This window comes from Leopardus geoffroyi, chromosome B2, assembly GCF_018350155.1.
Source record: "Leopardus geoffroyi isolate Oge1 chromosome B2, O.geoffroyi_Oge1_pat1.0, whole genome shotgun sequence".
Taxonomy (NCBI): domain Eukaryota; kingdom Metazoa; phylum Chordata; class Mammalia; order Carnivora; family Felidae; genus Leopardus; species Leopardus geoffroyi.
Genome location: NC_059332.1, coordinates 129,897,412 through 129,917,540, shown reverse-complemented (window position 1 = coordinate 129,917,540; position 20,129 = coordinate 129,897,412). Strand labels below are relative to the sequence as shown.

General features: G+C 43.5%; 2 protein-coding genes across 19 annotated transcripts in view; one reads left to right on the top strand and one right to left on the bottom strand.

Moving 5' to 3' along the window:
* Nucleotides 1–2,577, top strand: part of PLAGL1 (PLAG1 like zinc finger 1) — a 110,277-nt gene extending 107,700 nt beyond the window's left edge. For all 14 annotated transcript variants that reach the window (XM_045499899.1, XM_045499898.1, XM_045499895.1 and 11 more), the window contains one exon: nucleotides 227–2,577. In XM_045499899.1, coding sequence (XP_045355855.1) covers nucleotides 227–1,472 — 1,246 coding nt within the window. In that variant the 3' untranslated portion in view covers nucleotides 1,473–2,577. The remainder of the gene's footprint in view (nucleotides 1–226) is intronic.
* A 2,218-nt stretch (nucleotides 2,578–4,795) lies between these two features.
* Nucleotides 4,796–20,129, bottom strand: part of ZC2HC1B (zinc finger C2HC-type containing 1B) — a 41,596-nt gene continuing 26,262 nt past the window's right edge. For 3 of the 5 annotated variants that reach the window (XM_045499892.1, XM_045499890.1, XM_045499889.1), the window contains 3 exons: nucleotides 15,840–15,979; nucleotides 12,233–12,341; nucleotides 4,796–5,000 (listed from right to left, as the gene is read on the bottom strand). In XM_045499892.1, the coding sequence (XP_045355848.1) occupies nucleotides 4,918–5,000; nucleotides 12,233–12,341; nucleotides 15,840–15,979 (332 nt within the window). In that variant the 3' untranslated portion in view covers nucleotides 4,796–4,917. Of the gene's footprint in view, nucleotides 5,001–5,474; nucleotides 5,560–12,232; nucleotides 12,342–15,839; nucleotides 15,980–20,129 lie in introns of all 5 variants that reach the window. The other 2 variants (XM_045499893.1, XM_045499891.1) reach the window with 1 other exon arrangement.

Below are 20,129 nucleotides of genomic sequence, written 5' to 3'. Positions count from 1 at the left end.
GTATGAAAATTGTATGATGCCTTTAGTGGTGCCTATTTTTTTTTTTTTTATCACAGAGTTATATATTTGTAGAATCTGGAAAGTCATGGAAAAGTTATTTTTTTTTAACGAAAATAATTTCTTACGCCTGCACCTAGAGAAAACTATTAACATTTTAATATTTTTCCTACACCTTTGACTGTTGAAATTTCAGAATGGACTCAATTTTTTTTCCTTCTGTTCCTAGGCACATGGCTACCCATTCGCCCCAGAAATCTCACCAGTGTGCTCACTGCGAGAAGACGTTCAACCGGAAAGACCACCTAAAAAACCACCTCCAAACGCATGACCCCAACAAAATGGCCTTTGGGTGTGAGGAGTGTGGGAAGAAGTACAACACCATGCTGGGCTACAAGAGGCACCTGGCCCTCCACGCGGCCAGCAGTGGCGACCTCACCTGCGGGGTCTGCGCCCTGGAGCTAGGGAGCACCGAGGTGCTGCTGGACCACCTCAAAGCCCACGCGGAAGAAAAGCCCCCCAGCGGCACCAAGGAGAAGAAGCACCAGTGCGACCACTGTGAGAGATGCTTCTACACCCGGAAGGACGTGCGGCGCCACCTGGTGGTCCACACAGGCTGCAAGGACTTCCTGTGCCAGTTTTGTGCCCAGAGATTTGGGCGCAAAGACCACCTCACGCGACATACCAAGAAGACACACTCGCAGGAGCTGATGAAAGAGAGTCTGCAGTCTGGAGACCTTCTGAGCACCTTCCACTCCATCTCTCCCCAGTTTCAGCTGAAGGCCGCCCCGCTGTCTCCCTTCCCTCTGGGGGCTCCCGCGCACGCGCAGAACGGGCTCGCCAGCGGCCTGCCCGCTGAGGTACACGGCCACGCCCACAACCCCTCGGATCCAGCCTCCCAGCCTGTACAGGCGCTGCCGGAGCCCCTGGCCCCCCTCCACCCCGTAACCTCTCCCAGCTCCCCTCCCGCGCCCCTCCAGAATCACAAGTACAACACCAGTTCTACCTCATACTCCCCACTTGCAAGCCTGCCCCTCAAAGCAGATACTAAAGGATTTTGCAATATCAATTTGCTTGAGGACTTGCCTCTGCAAGAGCCTCAGTCACCTCACAAGCTCAACCCAGGTTTCGATCCGGCTAAGGGAAGCGCTGGTAAAGTGAGCCTGCCCAAGGAGCTACCTGCAGATGCTGTGAACCTAACGATACCTGCCTCTTTGGACATTTCCCCCCTGTTGGGCTTCTGGCAGCTGCCCCCTCCTGCTACCCAAAACGCCTTTGGGAACGGCACTCTCACCCTGGGGCCTGGGGAGTCTCTGCCCCACAGGTTAAGCTGTCTGGGGCAGCAGCAACAAGATCCCTCACTAGCCATGAGCACTATGAGCCTGGGCCAGCTCCCCCTCCCCCCCATCCCCCATGTTTTCCCAGCTGGCACCGGCTCTGCTATCCTGCCTCATTTCCATCATGCATTCAGATGACTGGTTTTTAAAGCGTCCTTTTCTTATTCTGGAAGATGTGTTTTAAGGAGCATGTAAGCATCAGTTATGCTACAAGGAGAGATTTGGAAAGCGGGACTGGAAATACGGCTAATTCAGTGATGACTGGCTTGAGATAAGAGAGTTCTCGAACTGCATGTATCGTGCCAATTGTCCTGAGTGTTCATGCTTTGTACCAAATTTGATAAGCAAGTATTCTTTAATGGAACTGCAAATATTGTCAGAACCGACATCCAAACGAGGGCTGCTATATATAGGTGTTTGTCAAATTGAATTTAATCGTAAGCCATGATCATAATGTTAACTAATTTTATGTGGCACTGCCTAGTAAAGGGAACTATGGGAAGGTTTGGCTTTCTCCAAAATGGGAGAATTTTTAAAATACAAAATAACCTTTATATTGCATATTATAACTAGGCTGTGTATTTCTTTTCAGGGATTTTTCTACCTTCAGGGTTGGATGTAGTTTAGTTACTTTTGCCATAGCCAACCTGTAGTTTTACAGAAACAATTTCTTGTGGAATAATAGACGTCTCCATTTTAAAAAAGCATTTTAAATGTAGTTTGAATATTTTCCACAAGATGCTACAATGTGAGTTATCACTTCATGTATCTTAAAAGACTAAACTGGTTGTCAGTTACATCTGACAGAAAAAAAAAAAAATCACTGTGTAACCAGGTTAAGTGGTAAAATAATCCAGGCGTCAGTCAAAAGAAAGCATTTTGCTGACTTTAATATTGATTATATTTTTAACAGGAATTTAAGAAAATATTACTGGAATTTTAAAATATATATATATATATTAAACAAGAATTTTCTTTGCTCTGTCTGGCTTAAAATACTACTCTGCTTAAGTATTTTTAATCACCAATAAATGCATTTAAATTCATCATTTAAGTCAATATTAGTTTTTTTCAAAAGGATAACATTTGCAATGTAACTATAATCTATGTCTTGAATTTGGTATCTAATGAGTTTAAGAATATAAAACCTAACTTTTTTTTTTAAAGCTCCTTTGTCTTTTGTGTTTAGAGGCTTTCTATATGAAGATATATCTTACATATAATAAACTCTACAAATCCTGCAGACTTGACTTGACTGATTTTTTACAAACTACATGCGCGTAACCGTCCAGATTGGGATATAAAACATTTCCAGCTCCCTAGCTGGCTCCCTCATGCCCCCTCCTGGCCATTACTCCCCCCACAGAAACTACTATTGTGACTTCTATTCAGCATCTGTTAGAAACTACCTTTTTTGGAGTAAATTAGGATTTAAGGTGGAAGCTTAAATGCTTCAGTTAAGTTCCCACCACTGTGACTTTATTTCTAAAAATTACTGATAAAACATTTTGAATTCTGCCATAATATTATGTAATTTATTTCTGATGCGGATGTCAGAGTACTAGCTACTGAAGTGTAGTCTATCCTGGATGATCATGTTCCAGTTTTACAATGGTCCTTACCATTAATTTCTAGTACAGATTAGAAATTTGCCTATTCCTTGTTGGGATTTCTTCAGAAAGTATTAGGACCCCTTGAATCTGAAAAGCCTATTTTTTTGCTTTGTCTCTGATTAGGGTGGGGTTGGGGGGTGGGCCGAGAAAAGGAAGCCGTGAGAACCTTTGTCCATCAAAGAAGCCTGTTAGCCAGTGTGAGAGACCCTGGCCCGTAGCCCTTAATGGTGATGCTGATGAACACAGAGGGCACCAAGTGACCCAGGGCTTGGCTGCAGTATGGGGAACCAACATGGTGGATCCTTAAAGTACAGTTTAAGCTGTGGGTAGGAAATGAGAAAAAGGGGTAAAGTTTCTTCAGTAGGACTCCAGTGGGAGGCCTATCTCCATTCCTATATCCACTCTTACCTGAGAGAAGGCAATCTGCCAGAGCATGAGGAGAGTACTGGTTCACCTTAGCAAAATCTCCCAAGATCCACTTAGGGAACCTTCCACAAATACTTTTACATGGCTTCGTAGTCTTCAGTCCAATCCAGAACACATACCTGATACACCTGAGCACAGAACATAGCGTTTGGTCCCAAAATACAGATCAAAAGAGTTCAGGTCTTGTACTTGCTACACTACGAGTGGGAGTAGCTTGGGATTCTCCTATTTAAATTTAGACAGGAGGGGTGCCTGGGTGGCTCAATCAGCTAAGTGTCTGGCCTCGGCTCAGGTCATGATGTCACAGTTCGTGGTTTCAAACCCCAAGTTGGGTTCTGTGCTGACAGCTCAGAGCCTGGTGCCTGCTTTGGATTCTGTGTCCTTCTCTCTGCCCTTCCCCTGCTCATGCTCTCTCTCAAAAATAAGCATTTAAAAAATAAAAATAAATCTAGGAAAAATGGGCTAATTCCCAATTTAAATTCCCTGAGTTCAAGAAAAAAATAGGAGTGCCTGGGTGGTTTTGTGGGTTAAGTGTCCAACTTTGGTTTTGGCTCAGGTCATGATTTCACAGTTCGTGAGTCTGAGTCCTGCACAGGGCTCCAGGCTGTCAGCGAGGAACCTGCTTGGGATTCTCTCTCTCCCTCCTCTGCCCCTCCCCCACTCAAAATAAATGAAAGCTTTAATTAAAAATAATCCTTGGGGCACCTGGGCGGCTTGGTCAGTTCAGCGTCTGACTTCAGCTCAGGTCATGATCTCACGGTTCGTGTCAGCTGTGCTCACAGCTCAGAGCCTGGAGCCTGCTTCAGATTTTGTCTCTCTCTCTATGCCTCTCCCCTACTTGCATTCTGTCTCGCTCTGTCTCCAAAAGATGAATAAAACATTAAAACAATTTTTTTTAAATAAAAATTCTTACATGAAAAAGCAGGAGTACAAAAGACTTTACAAAAAGAGTGTATTCACCCAGAGGACGGCAAGGAGAAGGAAGAGTTGAGACACCACCTCCCCACAGAGCCATAGAAACCGGAGGCAAACTGAGCAGGTGACTTCTGACCTGGCCATGAGAAACAGCCTGAGGCCTCTTAAGAGCATCCTTCCCACAGGACGGGAAGGTTCTTGTATCTTGTTCCTCCACTGCAGCGTTTCCCCTGAAATTGTGTGCACTGGTGTGGGACAATTCTTCGTCGTATACAGATGGAAACTTAGGATATTTACCAATTAAAGTTTATCAGAAGAAAATATCAAAAATGGGATTTCACATTATATAGACTGAAGCTGGATAAAAAAACCGATTCTCCTAGTAAGTAAATAATGCCAGTAAGTAGAACTCCAAAGACTGTTTCACCAAAAAGTTCTAACACCAAAGTAACATTTCTTTAAAAACCTGTTAAATGTCCGAAAAAACCACCAAAACTTCAACCACTGTCACGCAGGCTGATATGTTGTTTAATGATACTGTTTTGAAAATTTTAAAGGGAGTAAAGAAGAAGAAAATCTGAATCTGGTTTTTACTTGTTCTACATGACGTCTCAAGAAGAATCGTGGGCTTATGGAACAGCTGTCTGCCTTTCCCCCCCCTTAGGTGGCATTCCTGGGTACACAGCCACGCAGGCTGATAAGGGGAGACCGTCTGAAAATAAAAAAAAGGCATTTACTTTAGAACTTCATTGTTTCCACATTGAGAATGTTAAATAATATAGGCCTCATTACAGTTTTAACAACAAAAATCACAATATCAAAAAAAAAAAAAAAAGTCTCCATAGCAGTCCGATTCAGTATCAATCTCAGGGAAATGGCCTTTTTGGGGGAAATGCGTGTGGAAGAAGGGACAGGGCTGTAGCCTTCCAGGTCAAAATGAGGGCTCATTCCCCTTTCCTGTGGTTTACCAGTCAGAAGCTGAATATCATTTTCAAACTATATGTTTAACCAAAGAGTATGTTTCAAGAGCATATATTTTGTTAATCCAAGGGAGGGTTTACCCAAATTTCTCTTTGGTTTGCCTGCTATGGATTCATTCTCTTAAAGGCTCAGTAACAGGATCTTACACATTAAATGATTAGCAACACCTGGATTAGAGTTAATTTTTTTTTTTTTTTTCCCTTACCTGGCCTCTAGGAGTTAATCTTTTTTAGAAGATTTAGTAAATCCTTGTCTGAGTTTTGCTCCAGAAGCAGGGTCCACTGCTAATCCTTTGCAGACATAAACAGATTTGTTATTATGTAAAAGCAAACATTAGCAAGAAAAAAAAAAAAGGAATGATTATGAAATCCTCACATCGGATTCAGAAGTCTCTCCTTCCTTTTTGTTTTGTTCTGTTTTGTTTTGTAGCTATAGACAAATAATCAGTCTCTATCTTGGGCCAAATAATAAGGGAAACAGGGACAGTCCCAGGCACCTTCTCTATCTCTGCCCCTGGCGCTTCCCTTTCTCGCGGTTGGGCCCTCTGGGACCAGCACCTCAGGCGGGCCACCACTTATACAATCTCACTCTCCCCACTGTTGTCCTGGCTTTCGAAATGTTCCCTGAGTATATCATGTCTTCACAGTTCTTTGCCTGCTCTCATTCCAGAAAGGGTTTGATAAGCCTTATGGAAGCATGAGATGCCTTTCCTCCCAGGGCTTATTTTCATAGCGATGGACTCATTCCACAAACAGGATTCTTTTCCTTTGTGCCCAGCAGCATTATTAGGTATCAGGGTGGAGGAGTTTGTAGATACAAGCCTGCCATACCATGGTCTGTTTTGTACTGCATGGTATGGGACAGGAGTCTCAGATAAATCTTTTTTTTTGTTTTGTTTTGTAAAATGGAACAATCCCCTTCTGTCCTAGAGGCCTCCTTTCCACTCCGTGTTTTATGAAGGGGGAGTTACCAAACAACCCAAGGACATTGTGAATCAAACTAATCAAAAGACATGGGAGTAGAAAGAGTTTTCAGTGTTCCTTTTACTGAAAGTCCTACAAGTTTTAGGTCTTCCAAAGACGCGGCAACTGACCCTTTGATACTCGTTACATCTGCTACATAATTAAATTAGTAAGGAGGGGATGCCAGTGCAGGGAAGATGCTTACCTTCATCAAATCCACTGGATCCAAAAATAAAAGCAGAGCCCACCCCAACAAAGTCGCGCAATACGATTCAGTGAATACAGGACACAATATAGGTCTAGCGCCCAGAACTGTATTGACACAGTGATCTTAGTTTCTCTGTATGAAAGTCCTGGAGAAGCTTGGCTCAGCAGTACCTTCTCAGAAACTCAGTCCCTTTCACATCCAAACCCTCGAGCAAATAGCCACCAGTTGTATTATTTGCTAACTAGGCTATAAACTCACTTTGCAACCGAACATCAGAATCTTCGTGTGAGTAAAAGATCTATGTATCTTTTTCCACAACAATTTCCATACATAAGTATTACAGGTAATGATTACAATATTATCAATGCCTATCTCCTTAATGTTTTCATTTTTGACCCAGTTTTCCCAAAGCAGACAAAGGTCTGGTCGGCTCTACCCCCTTCGATGAAGTGGCTTGAGCCAGTTCCTTAGGCTTTCTGTGCTTCCCTCACCTGTAAACCAGGAACAGGACAATTACGTGTGCGCTGTATTACTGTGAGGTGTGAACGAGCTGATACATGACGTGCTCAGAAGACTGCTCGGCGTCAGTCTGGGCCATCATCCATGAAGAAGGGAATTACTTAGCACAGCAAAAAAGTGGATACAACCTAGCTGCTCACTACCAGGAAAAGAGCTAAATAAGTAATCTGTGATACAGTGCTCGAAGACAAAACTCTTTTTGCCATAGGGAAATCTTCAAAATGTGTTAGTGAAAAAAAGTGAGGGCGAGTAGGGGGGCTATGATCCCAAACTTTGATAAAAGGGAAAAAAAAAGAAATTGTAAGTAGAGGAAAATGGAAAACGGTATCGGTGTTAACAGTGGTCATGTCAGGATATGGAATGATGAGTGTCTTTTATTTTCTTCTTTTTCTCCATTTTCCAGTATTTTCTACACTAAGCATTAATTTCCTACGTGATACTTTTTAAAAAATGCTCCCTCAAAAGAATTTTCTGCAGACAAACAAAATAGCTCGAAATGAGAAATCCCAGGCCATCGTGATTGCCTAACTTATGCAGCCACCAGTGACGGAGGAGGCAACATCAGCGTCTGCGTTTATCACATCCAGTCTGGGTGCCTCACTGAGCATTTATGACCCTCCTTGCTCCAGGGCCAGCCTTCCGTTCTAACTTGATTTTCTGCTCACACCCCAACTCGTTGCTATGCTTTGGGCCATTTGTTTCCGAAGTATGTCTTCTGCATTTTCCTTTTCTTATCTTTGTTTGTTCCATCTTCAATTTTTCTCCACTGGTCAAAATCTAGCTCACCCTGAAAGCTCATCCCGAATGCCTCTGCCCCCATGAAGCTTCCTCTCTCTCAGGCTGACACGTCCTCCATAAAGCCTCCTGAGCAAAGATGATTTTCTTGTATTCCCTTAGGACTTTTACTTCTAATTGTTAAATACTTGACATAATTTTTAACTGCCTCTTCTCTTAGACTTTTAAGAATCTATGGGCATAAGAAATAACCATGCATAATAATATGTTCAATGAATGAATACTCTGAACATCCACGGCAGCTGCTGTGTCAACTTCATACATCACATGCTTTCTTGAATCAGAGATCTTCCCGCACACGCTTATCTTCTCATAAGATTGTGACTTTTGCACACGTATCTCCCCTGACTGAATTTAGAACAAAATGCTGTACCTGGAAGGTACTACATGTTTATTTTACTCAAGAGAGGTTAAGAATGAAAGCCAGAGTTTTAGAGAGTTAACCGCCAGCTAGATGAAAGACAATAATAGGATTTATGTGGAAGGCGAGTGACACCAAGTGGCCTAAACTACTGATTATCAATCTAGAAATAGCAAAGCCCAGCAACCACAATTTTTTAAAAGATTCTCCTATTCTCAAATACACTGAGACCGAGCTGAACAGAAACAACGGACAGTAAGATGCAGATCTGATTCATATCAGAGCCTCTTTATATTAGTGAAAGGCAATGTTTTTCTCTAAGCCTTAAACATTTTTAAGAATTCATCTCCCCTGAGATGAATATACTTCTTATATGTTCAGCATGCTTTCTCCCCAGAATGACTCCAAATGAATGTTAACTAATTTAAAGGCATACCAACCGGAGACTTTATACTTAAATGTAAGCAGGTGACACTACAGGAAAAGACAAGGAATTCAATTTTTTTTTTAAATGCTTATTTTGAGAGAGAGTGCCTGTGCACATGGGGTAGGGGAGAAAGAGAGGGACAGCGAGAATCCCAAGCAGTGTCCAGGCCATCAGCACAGAGCCCAACACGGGGCTCGATCTCACAAGCTGCGAGATCACGACCTAAGCTGAAATGAGGAGTCAGAGGCTTAACTGACTAAGCCACCCAGACACTCCAAGAAATTAAAATTTAAAAGCATCTTAAACCTGAAATAAAACAAAAACTACCTCTTTTTTTTTTTTTTTAAACATTTATTTATCTTTGAGAAACAGAAAGAGACAGAGCATGAGCAGGGAAGGGGCAGAGAGAGAAGGAGACACAGAATCTGAAGCAGGCTCCAGGCTCTAAGCAAGTGGTCAGCACAGAGCCTGATGCGGGGCTCGAACTCACAAACTGTGAGATCATAACCTGAGCCGAAGTCAGACGCTCAACCGACTGAGCCACCCAGGCACACCAAAACAAAAACTACCTCTTAAAGCTAATTAACATGACAATTCTAATTCACATGCCAATAATTTAAGTGGGAAATTACAGAATCAAGATATCTACTTTTCTCCCATATATTTCATTCAAAAAAGTGTTTCTCAAATATCTCATATGTGCTCTAAACAGTTCCAACAGGTAGAGATACAGCAGTAGAATTAAAAATAGACAAAGGAGACAGATCCTAGCCTTCTTGAAACTTAAATTCCTTTTTGGTGGTGGGAGAAAAATATATACAGAATATTAAATGGTAATAAATTCTATATTAAAAAACTACAAAGGGGGAGAGCACATGGGTGGCTCAATAGGTTAAGCATCTGACTCTTGGTTTTGGCCTAGGTCACGATCTCATGGTTTGTGAGTTCGAGCCCCATGTCAGGCTCTGCGCTGGCAGCACGGAGCCTGCTTAGGATTCACTCTCTCTCTTCTCTCTCTCTCTGCCCCTCCCCTGCTAGAGCATGCATGCTCTCTTTCAAAATAAATAGACACTAAAAAAGTTTTTAAAAAGACTACAAAGGGAATTATGGAGGGTTTAAGTTTAAACACAGAGGTTGGGGGGGGGGGGTCACTCTGAAGACGACACCCAATAAAGACCTGAAGGGAGTGAGCAGTGCAGGTCAGTGGGGGACTGTTTTGGTCTTCAGCCAAAGGAGCAACAAGAGCCCTGGGTCGGGAGTGTGCAGGCCTGTTACCGCCTAGAACAACACGGGGGCGCCTGGGGGACTCCGTCAGTTAAGTGTCCGACTTCAGCTCAGCTCACGATCTCAGTTTGTGAGTTCGAGCCCCGCGTCGGGCCCTGTGATGACAGCTGGGAGCCTGGAGCCTGCTTTGGATTCTGTGTCTCCCTCTCTCTCTGCCCTTCCCCCACTCATACTCTCTCTCAAAAATAAACAAACATTAAAAAAAAATTTTTTTTTTAAAGAACAACACAGAGGTGGTGGTGGTATAGAACCCAGAGTGAGCCATGTTAAAAAATGTGCCTTTTACTTAGCAACATCACAGTGGTCATAAACCACCATAACTCGTCAAGAGCAAACATAATACTATTTTGCTTAGACCTACTGACTATTAATCTATTTTCTGATATATTAGAATGGTGTCTATAACATTCTGCCTAATGTCAAGTGCTGGGACATATCACATCCCAAGACACATTATGGGATGTGTCACATACCGTGACATGAGACTTCTGAGTTGTAGTTTAGGACTTTTTCACTTACGCCTTGCTGCTACTTTGAAGAAATTACTTAGCCCAAGCCAAAAAAAACTCTTCCTTTATTTTCAACACTGTTTCATCCTGACACACTGTCTTCTCGAACCATTCCCAATCGTTTTGCAAATTTACTAGACCAAGGAATGAAGGCCCTATCTCCACTGCTGTACTCAGACCGGACTTTGCACATTGTCAGAGTTCTCTAATCATGATGAATTTAGAAATATTCCCTCCTGGCAAGTAAGGTTCAAGCTCAAACTTAAAAGAGGGCTTTTCACTGGAAGGGAGGCAATATAATCTTTGGAAAAAATAAGGAAAGAAACTATAATAGAAAGAATTTGTCTCTCCTGAAGGACACTAATCTATAGCTTAAAAAAATAGCAAGTTTTACCAAATAAACACACATACAATTTGAATTTATTTTTCTCTAAGTGAAAACTAGAACCCCATTGTTAAATTTTCACAGATCAGGAAAAAAATGAATGGATTGGGCTTACAGGCCTGTAGGGAATCTTTTTCAAATGTCCCATTCCATTTTTAGCCCATGATAAACAACTCATGAGGAATTTCAAAACTACAAAAGCTTTCTGGTGTGGTGACTTTATAAGCTTTGAGACTGGCAGTTCCTGGTCTGATTCTGAGAACTTCTTCAAAATATGACTTCTGATCAGAGGCAACAATATGGTCATGAGTGAATTCACATTGCCTTCATAGCATAATGTTGATCACAAGAAGAATGCCACATTTATTAAGGCAGCTCAGTGCAGAGGGGAAACACATGTAGGTTTACCGGTCGTGTGCCTTGAACAAATAACTTCTCCTCTCCGAGCCTCTTTCCCTTTCCACAGATTAAAACATTCGGGAGATTATTAGGAGGATAAAATGAAATGGTTCTAGCACATAGGAAGTGCTTTAATGGTGGTTATGCCTTTCTGCTACTTGGAAGAAATTGTTTAGTTCTAGCAAGGAAAATTTCCCTTTTTTTTTTTCTTTCCCAGCTTTATTGAGATATAATTGATTAGAACATTGTGAAGGTTTAAGGTGCACAACAGGATGGTTGGATACACATATATCTTGCAAAATAACTACCACAAAAAATTTTTACACATCCATCACCTCACATAGTTACTTTTGGTGGGTGTGTGTGGTGAGGATATTTAAGATCTACTCTCTTAGCAAGTTTCAAGTATATAACACAATATTTTTAACAAAAGTCCCCATGCCGTACATTAGATCCCCGGCACTTACAACTGGGAGTCTGTACCCTTTGACCATCATTTCCCCAACCCCACCTTCACCTAGGACAACCACCATTCTACTTCTGTTTTTATGAGTTCAACTTCTTTTAGATTCCATATGTCAGTGTGATCACACGGTATTTATCTTTCTCTGAACTATCTCACTTAGGATAATGATCTTAATGTCTGTCCGTGTTGTCACAGAAGGCAGAATTTCCTTCTTTTCTATGGCTACATAACATTCCATCATGTCTATATGCAACGTCTTTAACTCTTCACCCAGCAGCAGACACTTAGGTTGTTGCCATGTCTTGGCTCTTCCATTTTCTTCTCTTATTTTCCACATCATACCTGACACACTGCTATATCCCATTCTTAACCTCTTTTCAATTTCACAAGACCAGAGAAGGATGGCTCTAGACCGTCCTGTTGTAATCGTATCTGACTCTGTATATCAACAGAGTTATCAAATCCCGATAAATTCGGAAACGCTCCTTCTTGGCAAATAAGTGTTAACCTCAAACAAAACCACATATCTTTACACCCAAAAGCAACACTGTATGTCACAGCTTTCTTCAACCGCCAACAAATCCCAAAGCCAACAGTGGTTCCCCTCTGGTCCCTCATCCGATAGCCGACTCGCTCGCTCCGACTCACCTGGCCTAGCTGGGACCACAGTCGGGGATCCCAGGGCCCTGTTCTGCAGCAACACTCTCACGGCACTGGTTACAGTTGGCTCTTTTTTTGGACTCATCTGAGCCCTAGCCTACAGGAAGAGCAAGAGAGACGGGGAACAAGTCTGTAACCTCAGGTAGCACTCAGGAGGTAAAGCTGTTGCCACTTAACCAGTAGCAGATGGGGGTCAGCTCCAGGACATGCTGCACCCACGGGGAGGGGACACACGCACACCCTGTACCCTCGTTCGCCTGTCCTTCCTGCTGGTTCTCAGAGTCACGTCTGGGTTTTGGCACTTGCACTCCATAATCAACCCCTGAGGGGAGTGGTGATATGTTAATCCTGTAAAATTCATTGTATGGAGACATAAGAAATCACTTAATGTCAATAAGGACAGTTATGGAACATTTTAGTTGTTCATTTTACTTGAGGATGATTTTGTTTTTAAATCCACGAACGGAGAAGAAAAACAGACGTTGGCAGGCAACACATGTTTTAAACACAGAATTCCATCATCTCCACACCACGCCCCTCCCTGCCGCGCAGCGGTAGCTGAACAGTTACATTAATACAGAATAAGGACCCGAAGGTCCTTCGGGGGCTTCCTACCTAGCTACCGGTCCCAACATCTCCATGGCAACTACTGTATAAAGATAACCTGCTACTCCAAGTGAGAGTTCTCACGTGGGCGAGGATAGCTGCGGGGCTACAGCAGGCAGCTCATCCCCACGCAGACAAAGACAGCTATTTCCAGAGGCCCGTACTGGTCTCTTTTGGTGAAGGCTATAACACATTTTTAAAGTTGATTATGTTTAAAATAGAAACACATTTCAGCTGTGCTGTTAACAGCCCTTCAGCAGTAAGACGACCCCTCCCGTCTTGCTCCACTCTGAATGGGCCCCACTATTAGCCCGGCCCCTGAGTGGCGAAGCTGGCAGAAGACAAACAAGGGCTGCTGTTCAGATACACTCTACGGGGAGTTTCCTCAGAAAGCAGCTAATTTTTCTTCTGCGCTCCCAATCACCACTTAGTTCTGGAAAACAAGGAGAGGAACAGGGCCAAGTCACTGGTTACACTCAGGACGGCCAGCTGGCCTTCTTCAGGAATAAAAAGCACTTCCGTTTGCTGCTTCCCTGGGCTCCCTTTGGCCCCACTAATGTGACGAACTTCGTGAACTGGTTAGAACATTTCGAAGAAATGTAATGCGCCCTTCCCTGCTTTAGAAGGTATAGGTAGAGTTTTACTTAGAAAACGTTTCCGGGGCGCCCGGGGGGCTCAGTCGGTTGAGTATCCATCCGACTCTTGGTCCCGGCTCAGGTCATGATCTCACTGTTCGTGGGTTCAAGCCCCACGTCGGACTCTGTGCTGACAGCCTGCTTGGGATTCTCTTGCTCTCTCTCTCTCTGCCCCTCCCCCACTAGCGCTCACTGTCTCTCACACTCTCAGAAATAAATGAATAAACTTTTTAAAAAATTTAAAAAAAAAAAAAGAAATTTTAAGAAAGAAAACTTTTCCAACTCAGTTGAATTCAAGCCCAAAGCATCATATACCCCCCCGATTGTGGTGCCTGTCCCACTGACAAGAGAGGATGGCTAGAGAGGAGGAGGAGGGTGGGGCAGCGTGGAAAGAGGAAAGGCAGAGGAGACCTGTGTGCAAGCCACTTTGCTTATGTTGTCTATAATCCTCGCAACAATGTGGCAAGGTACAGATTAAAGTGAGTCTCAAAGAATTTGTCTAAGTTTACCTACGGATAATAAATTAAAGAATTGAAAGTCAAACCCTAACTAGTGATTGCAGAATCTGGGTTCCTTCCACGCCGCACTGCTCCCATGCTATTGCAGGTATAAAGATTGAATCTCTACAACTATATTTATCATAACCACCCTGCCTGCTCCACCAACACATCTGTCTCCTGCTTCCTGTGTTTCTTTATCTAGATGTATAGTATACTACCTTCTCAGGCTCCGAAGCTAAAATCCTTGTCAACCCCGATCCTCTTTTAGCCCATATCCAATCGGCGTCTCAGACCCCCCATTCTCAAATTCTTCCTCCGCATACAACCCGTTAGCCCTCTTTCTCTGGGCCCGCATTCTTTATCTGTTGCTGGGACTCCTAACTGTGGCCAATCCATTTGACCACTAGTGGCAAAGGTGATCCTTCTAAAACACCAATTGTGTCACTCCAGTCTGCACTATTCAACCCGTCGACACTGCCCACAGAATGACACAGGAGGCAGGTCACAACCAGACAGGAGAGCTAAAAAAGGCGATCTGCAGAGAGGGGAGCTAGCAGAAGCATGCCAGGAAGAAGGGACAAGTTGAGAAAGTGGAGAGGACGACTTCCTGGGTTCAGGGGGGACTTTCCAGTTCCTGTGTGAGGTCCTCAGATTTGAGGGCATCTCGCCACTTCCTCTTCTCCTCCTCTCTGAACTGACTCGAGTGGAAGCCCTTCTAGATCTGATGCCCCCTCACCTGCCCCTTCCCCCTTGCACACAGGCACTCCTCAGGCCACAAACTGGACATTTTGTGTGTAAGATCCTCCCCAACCCCCACTCCAGGCTGCTGAACCCATCTGATATTCAAGGAGAAATGTTGCTCTTCTTTGAAGGCTCCCATGGATCACACTGGCCTCTTCCTCCATAGCGCTCCTGCACAGGTCAAATCCCACAGCTTCCGACTGCCTCGTTTCCAAGCCCTCCTCCACCTCTGTTGAATTACAAATGCTGATCAATCAGCACCTAGCACAGTGTCTGGGACAGAGTAGACGCTCAGTAACTGTCCAGTGTATATGGAGACAGAGCTCAGAGTCCAGAGTCCGCGGGATATGCTACTGTTGGACAAGCTCCCACCCCCTATTACATACTGGATGTTGTGGAAATCTTTCTCAATGTTTCATACCCTCAAGTATTCAGGCCAGTTTAATCTTTCCTTGGCATCGGAGTCATGTTATGAGACTAACAGTCTCCATAGTATATCGTAAGTTATATCCCTGGGGCCGCTGATGCGTGTGAAGCTGTTTGCCGGACCTCAGTTCTGTTTTCATTAGTCTGTTGTCTTCCGGATCAGCCCGTCCATTTACTTACCCGTACCTATTTGTAACAGCCTGTTTCCATTCATTTACTTTACCTTGCTGATTCTATGGCTTTAAAGAAAAGGCTGCAGACCCCTCCTCTATCAGAGAACAACACAGACGACCTACAGAACAGGTCTTCCTTACGACAGCTTGCCCACTCGGCCAGCCCCGCTTCAGGTTCGCAGTGCTTTTCTGGATGACTAAGGCTGATAGTTACTGTTGCATACATGCACAGGGTTTTACCGTAACACTACAGAAACACTACTTATATATTCAAGGCTTCATCCTGAGAAGCTTCAAACACTGTAGAAATATTTTTTTCTATAATATCCAAAGGTGCTGCTAGCTAGAAAGCATGCCTCAAAAGAAGCCAACTTCCATGAGGATGAATGACAGTGAGTAGCGACCTTGATCCTTAAACTTCTGGGGATGGGTAATTTAGGTTCCCTAGCAAACCCTACCTGCTCACCCCGAACACGCAAGGGCACAGAGCCAACACCTGGGGAGAGATAGTTACCTGCACCCTGGATGCCATTTTGGCTGCTGTCTGGGCTGGATCAAAGACTCGGCGAGAAGACTGATCCTTGCAGAAATTAATATGCCGACTGGCTGCGGTTTCATTAAACCTCCTCATACAGTATGGGCACTGAATATAATCTAAATGCAAAGATAACAACAAAAGGCAATCAATGTTTCAAAAACAACTCTGGAATGGGCTATATGAAATGAAATAAATGAGATACGACCTCTCTCAGACTATGGTTTGAGACAGCGTTATGCCCGAGGGAAAGGTGTACAAGGGCGGAAATAAAGGACAGAGCATGGGGAGACATCTTTCTCCTGTATACATTTATTTCAATTAAATGTGTCTCTTTAAAATGTTTATGTGGTATTTTCTTTTTTTTTATTTAAAAAAAATTTTTTTAACGTTTATTTATTTTTGAGACAGAGAGAGACAGAGCATGAACGGGGGAGGGTCAGAGAGAGGGAGGCACAGAATCTGAAACAGGCTCCAGGCTCTGAGCGGTCAGCACAGAGCCTGATGCAGGGCTCGAACTCACGGCCCGCGAGATCATGACCTGGGCCGAAGTCGGACGTTCAACCGACTGAGCCACCCAGGTGCCCCATATGTGGTATTTTCTTAGACAATAGACTCATTATATTTAGGCACTTCTCAATTAAATGAGATATTCAGTGAATCCTTATGTAAAGAAAACAGTCCTAGGATCACAGACGGTTGGTATTGATGACGGTGAAGGACACAGAAGATGAAAAGCCCAGGCTGTGGTACTGGGTGGGACGGAAGGTCACCAGAGAGGTTATGGGGCTCCTCTTGCTCTTTATAGAAGGAGGAAGGTGTTTCAAATTTGTGGGTTTGGGGGATGGGATTTGAAGTCAGTGTCGCTGGCAGAAAAACACACTACTTCTGCAGTGGTTGATTTTTTTTTTTTTTTTTTTTTTACTCAACTCCTAAATAAGGAGGCAAATAATAAGTTCAGGAAGGAGGTAAAGGAAAAAGAAAAAGGTGGGGTTCAAAAAGGAGAAAGGGGAAAGCAGGAGGAGTGGTAGGAAAGCTTCAGGGTCAGAACCTCCCGGGCAGCTCTGTGGGCACCAGAACACTCTGTGCTGCTGCCCACTGCTCTCCGTTTGGCCCTTGTTTGTAATGACTAACCAGTGAGCGAAATGGGATGTGCCAGAACCACGGCCTTTGTAGAATGAGGAGACGCTCACGGCAAAGCCATTTTGGAGCCCACCCCTCTGAAGTGCGCGGGAACGTGAGATTTTCTTTTTGTTTTGTTTTAGGCACCGGTAAGGGATGACAAAGTGGATAGGAGCACTAGAAGAGAGTAACATTCCCCTTCCCCCCTGCCAGGAAAGATCTGAGACAGCACCGACCTTACACTTGGTACGGAAATTTGGATTAGTATATAGTCACCCACATCCACATCTACACGGGTGCATGACTGTTTGAAGCAGTGATGTCTTCAAGATTAAGAGTCTTTTTGAAGGCATCTTCTAAAACAATTTGGGAGAGTTTTGTTTGAACAAATCATTTCCTAGAATGAATACTAGTAAAATGTAATAATTGGCATATATAAGAAATTGGAATATAACAGATGAGCACTTAGCCTAACCTTTTATTTCACATCCTAGAAGGCAGTATGTAATCATCAATTCAATCTGTATTGAACACCTATTACGTGCCCGGCACTGGTTTATAGTTGGGGGCACAACGACTCTGCAGAAACAAAGTTTTCCCACAGTGGTAAAGGTTTTTCCCTTGAACAAAATAAAATAGGGCAGCATTGGGAAATGGTGAAGGCCCTGCAGCCTGCCTGACTGGTTTTGAACCTGAGCTCTTCACCTGCTACATGCGCGAACATCAGCAAGTTACTCAATATCCCTTAAGCTTCGATTTCCCCAGTCCCTACACAGCACCTATTTCATCAGGCTGTTGTGAAAGTTAACTCAGATAAGTCACACTAGGGCTCAGTACAGTGGGCAGGTGGAACATCCTATTACTATAAGGAAACAGGCCCAGCAATCTTGCGTTTCCAACTACCAAACAGGAATGAAACTGCTTATAAAAGTAAAATTGAAAGTGCCATTATTGTGCAGAATTCATGGTGGTGATGGAGAAAGCAAACCTAGAACTCTTCTCTTGCTTTGGTGGTTTCTTGAGTTTTACCAGCTGAGAGTCAAGGCTTTGGTCAGAAATGCTGCTACCACAAACCCTACTCAGTTTGTGCAAAGACAGTGATCGTGGCAGTGACTGGATGGCTTCTTCACTCCCACCTGTTCGTTCATTGATTCACTGCCACCCTTCTGTGTGGCGCTGTATGCCATCAGGGACACAACAAAGCTGAGGTGTATTTCCCTGCCAACAAAAATCTCAGAGAAAACTAGAAGGCTAGGCAAAGAAGTAGACAAGTGCCACTCATGATGTAAGCTTCTAAGGAAGCACTGGGTCCTCCAGGGGCCCAGAGGAGGGACAGGAAGCCAAGACTTAAAGGGGCAGAGGAAGGGGTGGCTTGGGTGGCTCAGCTGATTAAGCACCCAACTTCTACTCAGGTCATGATCTCACGGCTCCTGAGTTCGAGACCCACATCAGGCTCTGTGCTAACAGCTCAGAGCCTGGAGCCTGCTGCAGATTCTGTGTCTCTCTCTCTGCCGCTCCCCCACTTGTGCTCTGTCTCTCTCTCTCTCTCTCTCAAAAATAAACAAACATTAAAATAATAATAATAATAAAGGGGCAGAGGAAGAAAACTTCAAATACTCTGAGAATGGAAAAAAAATGGTTTTGCAACAATAATCTGAACACAGCATGACTGGTTTACATGGTCCACCGTCATCTCAATCTGAGTCCCCTCTTCCTCTATCAATAATGGTGTCGTGGGGCGCCTGGGTGGCTTAGTAGGTTAAGCGTCCGACTTTGGCTCAGGTCACGATCTCGCGGTTTGTGAGTTCGAGCCCTGCGCTGGGCTGACAGCTCAGAGCCTGGAGCCTGCTTCGGATTCTGTGTCTCCCTCTCTCTCTGACCCTCCCCCGTTCATGCTCTGTCTCTCTCTGTCTCAAAAATAAATAAACATTTTTAAAAATTTAAAAAAAATAATGGTGTCATAAAAGTCACTATGTGCTATTTATTTCCAAAGTAATGATCTTTAAAGTCTGACTACAGATGGGTTCTTAGGACGACTATGGGAAAGGTGGCCAGATCTCAAAAACATTCAGCAAGCATCATTTTTAAAATGTAAGCATTGTGTTGAGTGTCCATGTCTATGAAGCCTGTGAAATGGGCACTAAATGTCCCAGGCCTCACTGAAAATCTCAACTGCAAATATTCTCTATCATTGTTCCTATAAAGTATCACAGCATCCTGGAAAGTTGAATGATTAGCACATTTACTTCAGTTGGGAAGAATTACAATAAATATACGCATGTCACAAAAACTGAGTCGTGAAATCAGGAATCATGCTGAGAAAACAAGGAAATGATCTGCAAACTCATGCATACTAGGCCGCATTATATATAACCCCAGTTATAACTGTATATGTTTTCTAGTATTTAAGATTGAGAATATATGGGCTAATATAAAATCCTCACATAGTCTAATGGAATAGTAATGAAAAATGTGCTATTTTAGATAATCGTTTTGTTTGGTGCATAAAATTATACTAAGGGCACAGGGAAGAATTTAATTATAAAGCTATGTTTTAGCATAAGAACATGAGGGCAGAAAAATAAATTGTACATGTGATGAGACCTTACAAAGAGAATTATTTATTTTAAGGAAACAATAATCCCCACATTTTAAATCCAATGTGGAAATTAGAGAAATCCACACAGCAGGACAGCTGACATAGTTTCGTTTATTTGACTAAAGAACTATAGAGTAGCCATCAACCCTGTAGCTTCTGCTATTAACAGGAAATACTGCACATAAAAGATTTTTTTTGTTATATAAGGCTTGTTGCCAAAGTATTATCAAAATCACAGCCATAGATCTTTCTACTTTCACATTATTTTAAGCTATATTTTCATTAGCACCCAGCAAAAGTGAAGCAATTATTAAGATTATTTTCTGGCACACCAGCACGCCCACAACAGTTGTGGCCAGGCCTCTTAGCCAGCTGTGCTGGGAGCTAATCCCACCCACCAGCACGCCCACAGCAGCTGCAGCCAAGCTGCTCAGCCAGCTATGCCAAGGGCCAGCCCCGCCCAGCAGTGCACTCACAGCAGTTACGGCCCAGTCACAACGAGAGGGCACAAGCAGCCCACAGAGAGCACACTCCTGGAGCTCCTGGTT